Here is an 11,609-nt window from a genome sequence, read left to right as displayed (position 1 = left end):
GCCAGCAGTTGCAAGCAAGTGCTATAAACACCATGGCAACTAAACGCAAGGCTGGTGCCATGGCTTCTGGCACCGATGAGCCCGTTGATCCATCTGATGAGCTCATGTTTCTGTGTCTTGGTGGTGGAAATGAAGTCGGCCGTTCATGCCACATTATCCAGTACAAGGGCAAGACCGTCATGGTAAGTTGGTATCCTAGATGTTTCACTTACGCCACGGTCTTTCTGGTTCAAGAGACTAACCACTAGCCTCATAGCTTGATGCTGGCCAACATCCGGCATACGATGGACTTGCTGCATTGCCATTTTTTGACGATTTTGACCTTAGTACTGTTGATGTACTACTAATCAGCCAGTAAGATAACCCCGTGATACCCACCCAAGTGCTCATAAGACAACCCACGCCACGCACCATGTATAAGATATGATCAGCAAAGAGCCTGCGCAGCTTTGGGGCCCAAGAAAGACAGCAAAGAAGAATCAGACCATAACAATGAGGTGGGGTGTTTTTCTGGGATTGTGAAGAGCACGTTACATTGCCTTTCTATTTGATTGAAGCCTATCCTGAATGACGTTTGCCTGGATTCCCCAAATCGCTGTATCCAAATCCAAATATCAATACAAGTTTTGTCATCTATCTCCCAAACAAGCTCCTGGTTCTTTGTGCCTATGTATTTCTTCTACAACCTGCCGCTAACTGTCGCATAGTTTCCATGTTGACCATGCAGCCTCACTACCATACGTGCTGGCCAAAACCAATTTTAGAGGACGAGTCTTTATGACCCATCCAACCAAGGCTATCTATAAATGGCTGATCCAGGATGGTGTCCGTGTTGGGGGGTCATCTTCCTCCTCACAACCAGTGTATACGGAACGAGACCACTTAAATACGTTTTCGATGATTGAGGCTATTGATTACCACACCACGCACAACGTCTCATCTATCCGAATAACGCCATATCCTGCTGGTCATGTTCTAGGGGCTGCTATGTTTCTAATTGAAATTGCCGGACTCAAGATTTTCTTCACGGGTGACTATTCGCGTGAACAGGATCGCCACCTTGTCTCTGCTGAAGTTCCGCGCGGTATTCAAATCGATGTTCTCATCACCGAGTCCACTTATGGCGTTTCTTCCCATACTCCGCGAATGGAGAGAGAGCAGGCATTAATGAAGTCCATTACTGGTATCCTAAACCGTGGTGGGCGTGTATTGATGCCTGTGTTTGCTTTGGGACGAGCACAAGAGCTCCTACTCATCTTAGATGAGTATTGGGAGAAGCATGCCGAGTTCCAGAAGGTGCCGATCTACTATGCTAGTAATTTGGCAAGAAAGTGTATGCTGGTATACCAAACATATGTTGGCGCCATGAATGACAACATCAAGCGTCTTTTTAGCGAACGCTTGGCGGAGGCTGTAGCATCTGGTGACGTCACTGGCCGAGCCGGACCTTGGGACTTCAAGTATATTCGATCCCTCAAAAACCTGGATCGTTTTGATGACATGGGCAGCTGTGTAATGCTGGCTAGTCCTGGTATGCTTCAAAACGGAGTTAGTCGTGAGCTTCTAGAAAGGTGGGCACCAAACGAGAAGAACGGTGTCATTATCACTGGTTATAGCGTTGAAGGAACAATGGCAAAGCAGATTATGCAAGAGCCCGATCAGATCCAGGCCGTTATGTCGCGGAACATTGGTGCTGCGCGCAGAGACGGAGAGAAGGCTATGATTCCAAGACGATGCAGTGTAGCGGAATACTCATTCGCTGCTCATGTTGATGGCAATGAGAACCGCGAGTTTATCGAGGAGGTGGCCGCTCCTGTTGTTGTAAGTCTTGTTCCCCTACTTCTAACTTGAACTTCGTCACTCGTACATTTTATGGCTAATTGGTTTAAAACTACAGATTTTGGTCCACGGTGAAGTACACAACATGATGCGTCTCAAGTCAAAGCTATTATCATTGAACGCAAGCAAAGCCACCAAGGTCAAAGTCTTCAGCCCTAAAAATTGCGAAGAGCTTCGCATTCCCTTCAAGTCAGACAAAATTGCCAAAGTTGTTGGAAAGCTGGCTGGGATTCCGCCTCCAGATCATATTATTACTGCTGACAGCGATGAGGCGAGATTAATCACTGGCGTCTTGGTGCAGAATGACTTTAAACTATCTCTCATGGCACCGGATGATCTACGCGAATACGCTGGGCTAAACACTACGGCCATCACGTGTAAGAAGCGGTTCACTATGGGGGCAGCTGGCCCTGATTTAATTAAGTGGGTTTTGGAAAGCACGTTTGGTGCTGTCGATGAGCTTCCTGAAATGAGGACTCTCAACAAACTTGACAACACTCAAAAGGGCGATGTCGAGATGGCTGATGAAGAGGTTCCTCACGTCGTTGCCGCTTACATGGTCATGGGATGTATCAAACTGAGGTACAAGAGCGATCGCGAGGTGGAGCTAGAATGGGAAGGCAACATGTTCAACGACAGTATGGCTGACTCCATCATCGTTCTCCTGATGATGGCCGAAACTAGCCCTGCTGCTGTCAAGCGCTCTAGTACTCCACATTCGCACTCGCATTCTGATGAAGAGGAGCCGAAGGCTGCTGGCCTCCCCGAGAAGAACCCCCATGCTCATGTATCTTCTGTTGAACGCCTTGACCGGATTTTTATGTTCCTCGAGGCTCAATTTGGCGCTGATAGCGTCACGCCTATTAAGGAACCCAAGGTTCCCGCGGAGACGCTTGAGAATGGGGATGAAGAAGGCCACGAAAAAACCGAAGAGCAGAAAGAGGAAATTGCAAAGCAAAAGATTGAGGAGCTCGAAAGACTTCACAAACTTGACATCCCGGTTCCTGGAGTACTGGTCACGGTAGACAAGATGCAGGCTAAGGTCTGGTTAGAGCATCTTGATATTGAGTCCGGCAACAAAGTTTTTGCGGACCGAGTGCGTGCAGTGGTTGAAAAGGCTGTTGAAGTGACTGCTCCACTATGGGGTTAGATTGAGGAATATGATATATTCATAACTTGGGTATATAAGAAACATTGCTAGGGCAAGTTGAAATAAAGCATCTCTGTATTGAGTACTGTACTGTAGTCTGTGTTTGGCTCAAAGTCTTCAGGCACCCTTGAATGAAATGTTTAATGTTTGTTAATGCTTTGATATGCTTGATTTCAATACAAGGACCGATAATTAGGATGCTGCATAGACAGGGTAGCGCCTATCTTGTGTCCTATCCGGGCCGCTAGATGATCATTGTCCTTGTCATGTTTCAGACAAAGAAGGCAGCTGGAGTACGATCTCTTTGATGGAGGTATTTGTACCGAGTTGCACATTCTGGCTGGGGCTTGGTACTGTGAGAGATCCGACGGAAGATAATAAGCCACTAGGCTTGCGCACATGTAATACCGCAGGGGTAAAGACGTGGCAGTGTTAAGGGTAAGCTCAGGTCCGTCTGGGCTCATTCTACTATTGTGGAAGCTTCAACCTCCGCTTCGGCAACCTCATCAGCGCGCTCTTGTACTGCGGGTGCGTGCTCTGTTGGAATACGCACAAGCGTTTGAGGGAGAGCTGGTGTTTGGTCTCCTTCGGCTGGCACGGATTTGGCAAGTTTTGCTGTGTCAAGCGATGTTAGTGGGTGATGAAATAGGTTAGTCGTGAGGTTCTGCAGAGGCTTGAGAGAGCAACTTTGCAGCAAAACGAAAGAAAAGACTACATACAAGACGCCATGCTGATGGCCCGCAGCACATTATGCCAGTTACCCATGACAAGAGCGATCGCTGATAAGTAGTTAGTATTCATAGTTTAACTAGAGAACCGAGGTAGGGGTAAGCTCACGTACCCTCCGTGCCATCGGACAAGGTTGCTAGCTTTTGTTCGAGATTTTCCATTTGGGTTGCGACAGCAGCACTCAAATCTCTCAGTTCTTTGAGGTTGTCTAGTTCCATCTTCTTCTCAGAGATGCGGGCAGCCAGCATTGAAGACTGCCCACTCATCGAGCCGCTACCTGCTTGGCCAGGGCCTCGAAGGTGGCCAAGGGAGCGAGGTGGCATTGACATGAAGCTAGTAATGGGGTCCTTGGGTGGGCAAAAAATGAAAAAAGGATGCTGGCTAAGGCGATTAGGAAGCTGTTGTGGGTAATTCAACTGTTTCGTTGGACGAGTGTTGTACATCTCCAGCCATGATGATTCGATGCTGTCACACCAATACATTATTGGCAGCTGTCATGAGCTGGCAAGAGCTGGCCTGGAAGACGCCACTGTCAAAGTCACGTGCCTACGAAGGAATGTTTTGGGCTTGCAGCCTTTGGCCTAGCAACAGGCGCAAACAGCGGTTTGACACTAACTAAATATGGTTGCATGTAAATAAAAGCCACCAAAAGTCCATTAACACCAATATTGGCTTTTGCGGCACGTCAAAGAAACGACGACGTTGGACCCTCTATCATCCGTCCCCTTTTTTTTTTCCCGATCACAAAATCCCACCGGCATTCTCTCTCATTCAATTGGTGTTGCTAGCCCAAACTCGTCACTAGCCTTGATTGCTGCGTCCCTCTGCTTGACCTAATCATTGAGTCTCGAGGATAACATAAGCTGTAGCCATGGCACGTCTCAACGATCCCACACAACATGGCCAACTTCAACAAAACCAGCACCAACAGCCACCGGCAATGTACTCAGCGGAGACTGTCGAAGCGTGTATGTGATAAAATGTGCGTGCAGACCGGTCTAGTACCATACTAACAACCACATGATGATGCTTGATGTAGTGAAGCGAAAAATGCTGCGCCAAAACAGAGAGCTTGCGCGCATCAACTCAACACAAGCCATTCGCCTACGACAACTTGAAGCCGAATGTGCCCGAATGCTTTCCGAAAATCTCGAGCTACGATCCGTAATTCTGCGCATGGAAACTGAGGCTGAAAACAACAAAGCAGCACGAATCGCCGACCAAGCCCTTGAGATCAAAGCAAAGCTCGAAGCTCAGCTGGCTGGGTTTGGGGACCTTCTTGCAAATCTTGGGAGTGAACCTCCCGCAAAGAGACAATCATTGTCGCCAGGTTCGCGGAAGATTGCTACGCCAAAATCTGCCTCCCGGCGTCGGAGCGCGTCGCATAAGGTGCTGCGCGACATGGCCAAGGAAGCAGAGGCTCGTGCCCGTGAAGAGGGGCGTTTAACGCCCATCATAGAACACACAACCTATCCTCGTATATCCCAAGGGTATGTTTTGAAGTCCTCTCCCCTTCGTTTGAATGTCTTACTCATTGGTTATTGTCATTTCTTCACATCCTATTAGACCGGAAGAGTTACTTTCTGCCCAGCAGCAACAAACCTGCAAAACTTCCCTCTCACCAGCTCTGGGGTCCCCCCCAAGCTCGCATTTCATTGACGATGCTTTGTTGGTGGAAACCCCAACCAAAAAGCCAACCAACCATATCCAAGTACGAAGTAGAAGATCACATTCTAGCATCGGCCGATTACAGGAGCCTACGCAGCCACCTACGGTCATTCAATCGCCCAAATCCACGACGACACCCACAACTACGGCCACTAGGAATCTTGTCGACAGTTGTGAACCAGCCCCTACTATCATCGTCAAGACTGGTAAACGCAAGCATGGCAACGAGCTATCTGAGCTTTCCCGCAGCTCAGATAGCGAACGCGAAAGCAGTCTCACTAGGGCATCCTCCATTAGAGACAAGACTAAGGGCAAGAATCTCAAAGAGCTTGCTGCTCTCCGCAGAGAAGCCCAAGAAAAACAAACTGAAGTCCCGGAAATCTCAAGGAAGCCTCTCTCGGCCAAGAGCACTAACAAAGACTTGACCATGTCGCGTCAGGTGGCCAAGGAAAACATAAAAAACGACAAGAACATGCCGGCCGCCAAGCCTGATGTTGCGTGTGAAAAAGAAAAACCTAGTATCGTCCGAGAGCACTCGCGCTCACATAACCGAGAACAAATCCAGCCAATATGCCATGCAATCGAGCCAGTAGTTAGTACTCCTAAACGACTAGAAACTGTGGCTATTGTACTTGATGATGATCAGCATGTTGGGGATGATTCTGATTTGATGGGGGCTAAATCTCCTGAGCCCCAACACATCGAGGAAACGTCTCGACTGGGTGATACTCCACCCCCCTCCCATATTTCGTCTAACGGAGAGACGTCGCGGCCTAGCCGTAGATCTAGAGCTGCTGTGAGCTATGCTGAGCCTAACCTTCGTGACAAGATGCGGCGCCCTACCAAGGAGCTGTTTGATGCAGTTGCGGGAGAGGGCAAGTACATGCGTCGCTCATCTTCTTCAAAGCAAGACATTGCGATGCCTGAAATGATTTCAAAGCCCCAAGGGACTTCTAAGCCTACAGTTTCGGCCGAGCCTGCTGAATGCAACGACGCCAACACCTCACAGGTGCCTGATACTAGTTCTCTCGTTGAGGCCACCAAGACCAGAGACGAAGAGTTTCTTCCGAGCTCTGTTGTAATAGAGCGCCGGAAGCGCCGCTCCTCGACCGCCTGGGAGATTGCGCCTGATACTGCCGTTGTGTCGGCTTCAGCTCCTCTGATGCAGGAGCGTACAAATGATGTCGACCTTTACGAGTTTACTATCTCTTCGCCTTCCGCAACACTCGTCTCTGAGAAGCGTCCGGCCAATAGGCGTAGAGCCTCGGCAGCAGTAGCTAGCGGAGGCTATGCCGAAGGCGAGTCGGAAAAGCCGGTGCGTGCAAGTAGAAAGCGGGCGACTATGGCTGCCCCGAAGAGAACACGGGCGGATATGGAATCGTCGGTGCATGATGAATCGGAAGGCAGCCAGACCGATGGGTCCGGCATCGCTGTAGCCCCGCGGACAAAAGCAGCTATCCGTAGGAAGAGTACCCTGATGTGAGGCGGGAGCAATGCAGCAAAGGAAATGGTCAATTTCTCCTTCCTCTTGAAACGGTTTGTGGTAGGCTTCGCTTTTTGTTTCTGGTATTGATTTCCCAACCCCTTGCCGTTTTTCTTTTTCGCTGTTCCCTATTTGTTTTGTTCATTTACGTCCTCGACTTCCCACTGGGCGCTTTCATGAATAGCAAAGCTTCATTGCTAGCATAAGTTACCAAGGCCAAGTCTGTCCCCCTTTCGTAGTTTTTCGTCCTCTTCTCCTTTCTTTTGCTTCATCTGCGGGCGTGTCTTGGGAAAAAATGGGTTGCTTATGTTGGATTTTTTGTTTCTTTCTGCATTCGCGTTTTCTTGGACATCGTAATGCTCCCCTGGTTTGTTCTCTTTAGCAGTTGCGCCGTTGTTTATTGCGTTAGGCACAGCATTGATATACCCTTTCTTCTCTTCTTGCATTCTGACCCTGGTCCCGTGCAGCATTTTCTTAATTATCATCAATTACGTGTTGACTTATACATCTTGACACCAGCAGCCTCTGTATCGTGTTCTAATGTTGCCTCATATATGTTAATCTCCACAGCTAAAAACAAAAAACCCATGGCATTTTCGGTTGTGTGGATAGTGTGGGTTTAATTAAAAATCCGGCAACAAAACTGGCTTGGTACTTGGACTTGAACAAGCTACTTGCCTCTTGTCCATTGCATACCAGTTTGGCTCTCTATGTCTATGATGCAGGGGCCGTTGGCTCGACGGATTTTGTGTATGTGACCTTTTCAACAACAACAGCCTCATCTCCGTCTTCGCCTGTTCTTATCTGATATACGTATAACGTGAGGGAGATGCCTTGCACCTAGTGAGAATGGAAAGGGCGTGTTAGCATATTGAGTCTTGTCTGCTAGAAGGGGGCCAAAAAGGATTACATACATCCATCAGACAAAAGCTCGGCACAGGCTCATCAATATCTTTCGACCATGATGGTAGAAAGGCACCGGTAGCACTACCAGGGTTTACAAAGAACTTGCCCATGTACTCAAAGGCATCGAATTGGTGCGTGCCGCCCCAGCATAGCACATCGACGTCCATTTTGCTAGCCTCAGCTAGCAGCAGATCAGGCTCATTAGACACAAGCGTGAAGCCCTCTAGAAAGCCAATACGCAGCGAGCCGTGTGTGACTACCTGTGTCAGCGGTAGAGAGGTCGCCTCAACATCGAAGCGACCCTTGACAATTTTGAGGTCGGGCGAGATGGTGCGGAGGTATTCATAGGTGCTTTTGTCGGTAAGGTTTCCCAGACACAAGGCTTGTGAGATCTTTCCGGGGGCGAGTAGCCTCTTGAACTGTGTACAAGATGGGAAGTTAGCGAGTTGTTTAAGAATGTATAGTATAGTCAACTATAGAGAGAAAGTGAAAAAATACGAGAGCCAAGTCCGAAGATGCGGCTGTCATAATGGAATATTAGTAGTAGGTTAGTGCGACGAAATGAGTGTGCAGACCTTGGTTGGTATGTCTAAAGCACGATCTGGGATGTGCATATCACCAATGACAAGAATGAGGAAAGCCATGATGGATCGAAACGCGAAATTTTGCGAGACGTTGCAGAGAAAGAAGTTGTGCGCGAGTATGCGACAAGCTACGATGTGGTGGCGGTTTTGGTAGGCGATCAGGTTTCTTTGGAGGTGCTTGGCAGATTTTAATGAGGCATGAATCACAGAAATCGACTACGTCACGCCTTGCTTTACTAGGGGGTCGCTGGCCAAGGTTGAGAGAGGGGAAGGCAAGGCTGAGCCACAAATGGCGGGGGAATTAAGGAGAAATAGACCAGCATGGCCAGCAGCGAAGGTAAGGTCCAATAATTGAGCTTTGTCTGTATTCATGTAAATACTTTGGGTATTTGAAAGCACGTAGGCCAGCTCTAGATAGCTTTAGTGGCCTAAGGTGAGGTTTACAGGGCCCTATATCAAGGGACTTTTAGAGGGGTTATAGTCGCGATAGTGCATGGCATGAGGCGTAAAGGTTTTAGCAGAATAAACTAGTTGTGGATTGTTGTTCAAAACCAAAAAAAATGGGCTATATTTACATAGCTACATAGTATGCTCACGATTTGCTGCCTTGAGCAGTAGCCAAGACCTAAAGCTTGAAGGCTCCCACAGGTTTTGAGCTCAAGTTAAATAGAGGAGGCTGATTGCTGACTGTTGATTACTGATAAACGATAACAGATAACAGATAACAGATAAAAGCTCCTGCCCCGCAGTCGCTTTTTGTGGGTCTTTTTCCTACATGCTAACATCTAGCTCTCAAGATACACATGCTTCACCTTCTCGAGGAACTCCAGGTAGTACGCAGACAGCTTAATACATTTCTTGCCCTAATGATGAACAAAGACAAGCCGTATACAAGCAAAAGGCACTGGCCTTCAAAAAAAATCTCGTAGTTATCTACGTCTTTATATGGAAATAAATGAGCCACATAGTTAAAACATACATGTTCCCCATCATATAATGGCCCCAATGACGACGCCGTTGTCACAGACCCGACTGCCGCTGTACGCCGATCTCCGCGGCTTAGCTTCATTTTGAACTGGCCTAGAATAAGACATCGACTTCCCCATCGGTCTGGACCCTCTTTTTTAATGCCTGCCGTTTTGGCTCTTTGCCTTCAAATTGCCTTGAGCCCTGTCTTGACGTTTCTCTATTCTGTTTAAAATGGCTCTCAAGATGCGGAATATCTCCCGGCACCTTTTTTGCGTCAATTTTGATTCTATTCCCACCTCAGTTTTTTGCCGTTCCCTTTATCATATTTCCAAGCGGCCAATATTTGCTACTCCTACGCCATTTAAAATTCAGGTAGGTACACTTGGATATTGTTTTATTTTCTCTTCTATCACTGGTGACGAAATTAGGGAAGACAACCTCGGCAAAGATGGAAAGATGTATGGACTGAATTTGTGTATGCATATACGCATCTTATCGAGAGTTGATATGTCTTAACCCAACCTGAATTCATGCCCATCACACTGATATACTCACACTGTTGTTGTTAGAACACACGGATTGCCGTCATGTCTACCCAGCCACCTCACCCTACGCTGCTCATCCCGGGCCCCATCGAATTCGACGATGCGGTTCTTAATTCTATGAGCCATTACAGGTACCTAAACCCTTTTTACTAAATCTCCGATTCCCCTAAGAACAAAAAATGCCTAACTATGTGAACTGTTTGTTCTACCAATGTACAGCCAGAGTCATGTTGCCGCCGACTTTGTCTCGACTTTTGGAGACACGCTTTCCATGACCCGCAAGCTCTTCCAGACCACCGATCCCGCCTCGCAACCTTTTATTATCTCTGGCTCCGGTACTCTTGGCTGGGATATTGTCGCCGCAAACCTAGTTGAGCCTGGCGAAGATGTTCTTGTCCTACACAGCGGCTATTTCAGCGATGGATTTGCTGACTGCCTGGCTACCTATGGCGCCAAGGTCACGCAGCTCAAAGCTCCCATCGGCACCAAGCCCCAGCTCCCCGACATCGAGAAGGCACTCTCTGAAAAAAAATACAAGGCTATCACTGTGACCCATGTCGATACTTCGACTGGTGTCCTGAGTGAACTAAAGGACTTGTCTGCGTTGGTGCACAAAGTTTCTCCCGATACTCTTATCATTGTCGATGGTGTTTGCAGTGTTGCCTGCGAGGAGATCGCCTTCGATGAATGGGGCTTGGATGGTGTTGTCACTGCTAGCCAAAAGGCCATTGGGTGCCCGGCCGGTCTCTCTATTTCGATGTTCTCTGGCCGTGCCATGAAGGCCTTTGAGTCGCGCAAGAGTCCCCCTGCCTCATACTTTGCTTCCATGAAAAATTGGGGTCCTAGTAAGTTTGGTGGCCCCTCTACTTGAATCACTAAGTTTTCGGTTTGCTAAAATTTTGTAGTCATGAAGAACTACGAGGCCAAGAAGCCCTCGTACTTTGCCACCCCCTCCCCCCAGCTCATCCACGCCCTAAACACTGCCCTGACTTTGATTCTGGCTAAGCCTTTGTCTGAACGTTTTGCAAAGCATATCGAGACTTCGGATAAGATCAAGAAATACATCAGTGATCTTGGGCTGAACCAGGTTGCGTCTAAGCCTGAAGAGCAGGCCCATGGCATGACGGCCATATACCTGCCTGAGGGGATCAAGGCTACTGATATTCTCCCTGCATTGGGTAAAGCTGGCGTTATTTTTGCTGGTGGCGTGCACAAGGAAATTGCCCCCAAGTACATCCGCTTTGGTCATATGGGCGTGAGTTCTGTAAGTAACAACATATAAACTACTAGCGCACTACCAGTGCACTAATCGGCAGCTAACAATGGATGTCAATAGCTGAACCCTGAGCGCGGGGATATTGAGAAGGCACTACAGGCTCTCAAGAGCAACCTCGTGGCATTGGGCTACAAGGCATGAAGCGAGGCTGGAGAGAGGTTGACCGAGGGCCTACAGAGAAAGTATAAACTCTAGCTAAGCTCTACGACCATGGTCACGGCTATCATGGCTGCTATAATATTACTAATCAAACCAACTTGGCCCTAAACCTTGAAGCTCGGCCTTAGGTGAAAGTTTCTCGAGCAAGACCATCGGTAAAAGCGGGGCGTGGATGAAATTCTTTTTGGGTAGAACCCGATGCAAGCCCGGCATTTGCATGGCAAGGAAATGAGAATTCAGCGAGGGGAAACGCGCGTAGAAGGAGACACGTTAGTGTTGCTTAAAGCAGCCTCCAAGATGG

The 11,609-nt window shown here is 48.2% G+C and overlaps 5 protein-coding genes across 5 annotated transcripts; 3 read left to right on the top strand and 2 right to left on the bottom strand.

Annotated features, from left to right (window-relative positions):
* Positions 1 to 32: 32 nt before the first annotated feature.
* On the top strand, positions 33 to 2,989 carry HOO65_010391 (Endoribonuclease YSH1; the record flags this gene model as incomplete). The annotated part of the gene is made up of 4 exons (XM_071005393.1): positions 33 to 182; positions 257 to 354; positions 708 to 1,821; positions 1,898 to 2,989. The coding sequence occupies 4 exons, from the start codon at positions 33 to 35 to the stop codon at positions 2,987 to 2,989; spliced, it is 2,454 nt and encodes an 817-aa protein (XP_070862213.1).
* A 460-nt stretch (positions 2,990 to 3,449) lies between these two features.
* Positions 3,450 to 3,984, bottom strand: HOO65_010390 (DASH complex subunit DAD2; the record flags this gene model as incomplete). The annotated part of the gene is made up of 3 exons (XM_071006200.1): positions 3,450 to 3,604; positions 3,709 to 3,768; positions 3,831 to 3,984. 3 exons carry the CDS (start codon positions 3,982 to 3,984, stop codon positions 3,450 to 3,452), a joined length of 369 nt encoding a protein of 122 aa, XP_070862212.1.
* Positions 3,985 to 4,589: 605 nt separating this feature from the next.
* HOO65_010389 (Shugoshin) lies at positions 4,590 to 6,869 on the top strand (the record flags this gene model as incomplete). The annotated part of the gene is made up of 3 exons (XM_071005522.1): positions 4,590 to 4,686; positions 4,758 to 5,208; positions 5,285 to 6,869. The coding sequence occupies 3 exons, from the start codon at positions 4,590 to 4,592 to the stop codon at positions 6,867 to 6,869; spliced, it is 2,133 nt and encodes a 710-aa protein (XP_070862211.1).
* Positions 6,870 to 7,583: 714 nt separating this feature from the next.
* HOO65_010388 (Vacuolar protein sorting-associated protein 29) lies at positions 7,584 to 8,419 on the bottom strand (the record flags this gene model as incomplete). The annotated part of the gene is made up of 3 exons (XM_071006104.1): positions 7,584 to 7,673; positions 7,784 to 8,188; positions 8,351 to 8,419. The coding sequence occupies 3 exons, from the start codon at positions 8,417 to 8,419 to the stop codon at positions 7,584 to 7,586; spliced, it is 564 nt and encodes a 187-aa protein (XP_070862210.1).
* Positions 8,420 to 9,915: 1,496 nt separating this feature from the next.
* HOO65_010387 (Alanine--glyoxylate aminotransferase 1) lies at positions 9,916 to 11,290 on the top strand (the record flags this gene model as incomplete). The annotated part of the gene is made up of 4 exons (XM_071005842.1): positions 9,916 to 10,004; positions 10,093 to 10,718; positions 10,779 to 11,137; positions 11,210 to 11,290. 4 exons carry the CDS (start codon positions 9,916 to 9,918, stop codon positions 11,288 to 11,290), a joined length of 1,155 nt encoding a protein of 384 aa, XP_070862209.1.
* Positions 11,291 to 11,609: the final 319 nt, after the last annotated feature.

The sequence above is a fragment of the Ceratocystis lukuohia genome (genome assembly GCF_044167205.1).
Source record: "Ceratocystis lukuohia strain C4212 chromosome Unknown Supercontig1_pilon, whole genome shotgun sequence".
Lineage (NCBI taxonomy): Eukaryota > Fungi > Ascomycota > Sordariomycetes > Microascales > Ceratocystidaceae > Ceratocystis > Ceratocystis lukuohia.
The sequence above is the reverse complement of the archived record's forward strand: the minus strand, read 5'-3'. Positions and strand labels throughout refer to the sequence as shown.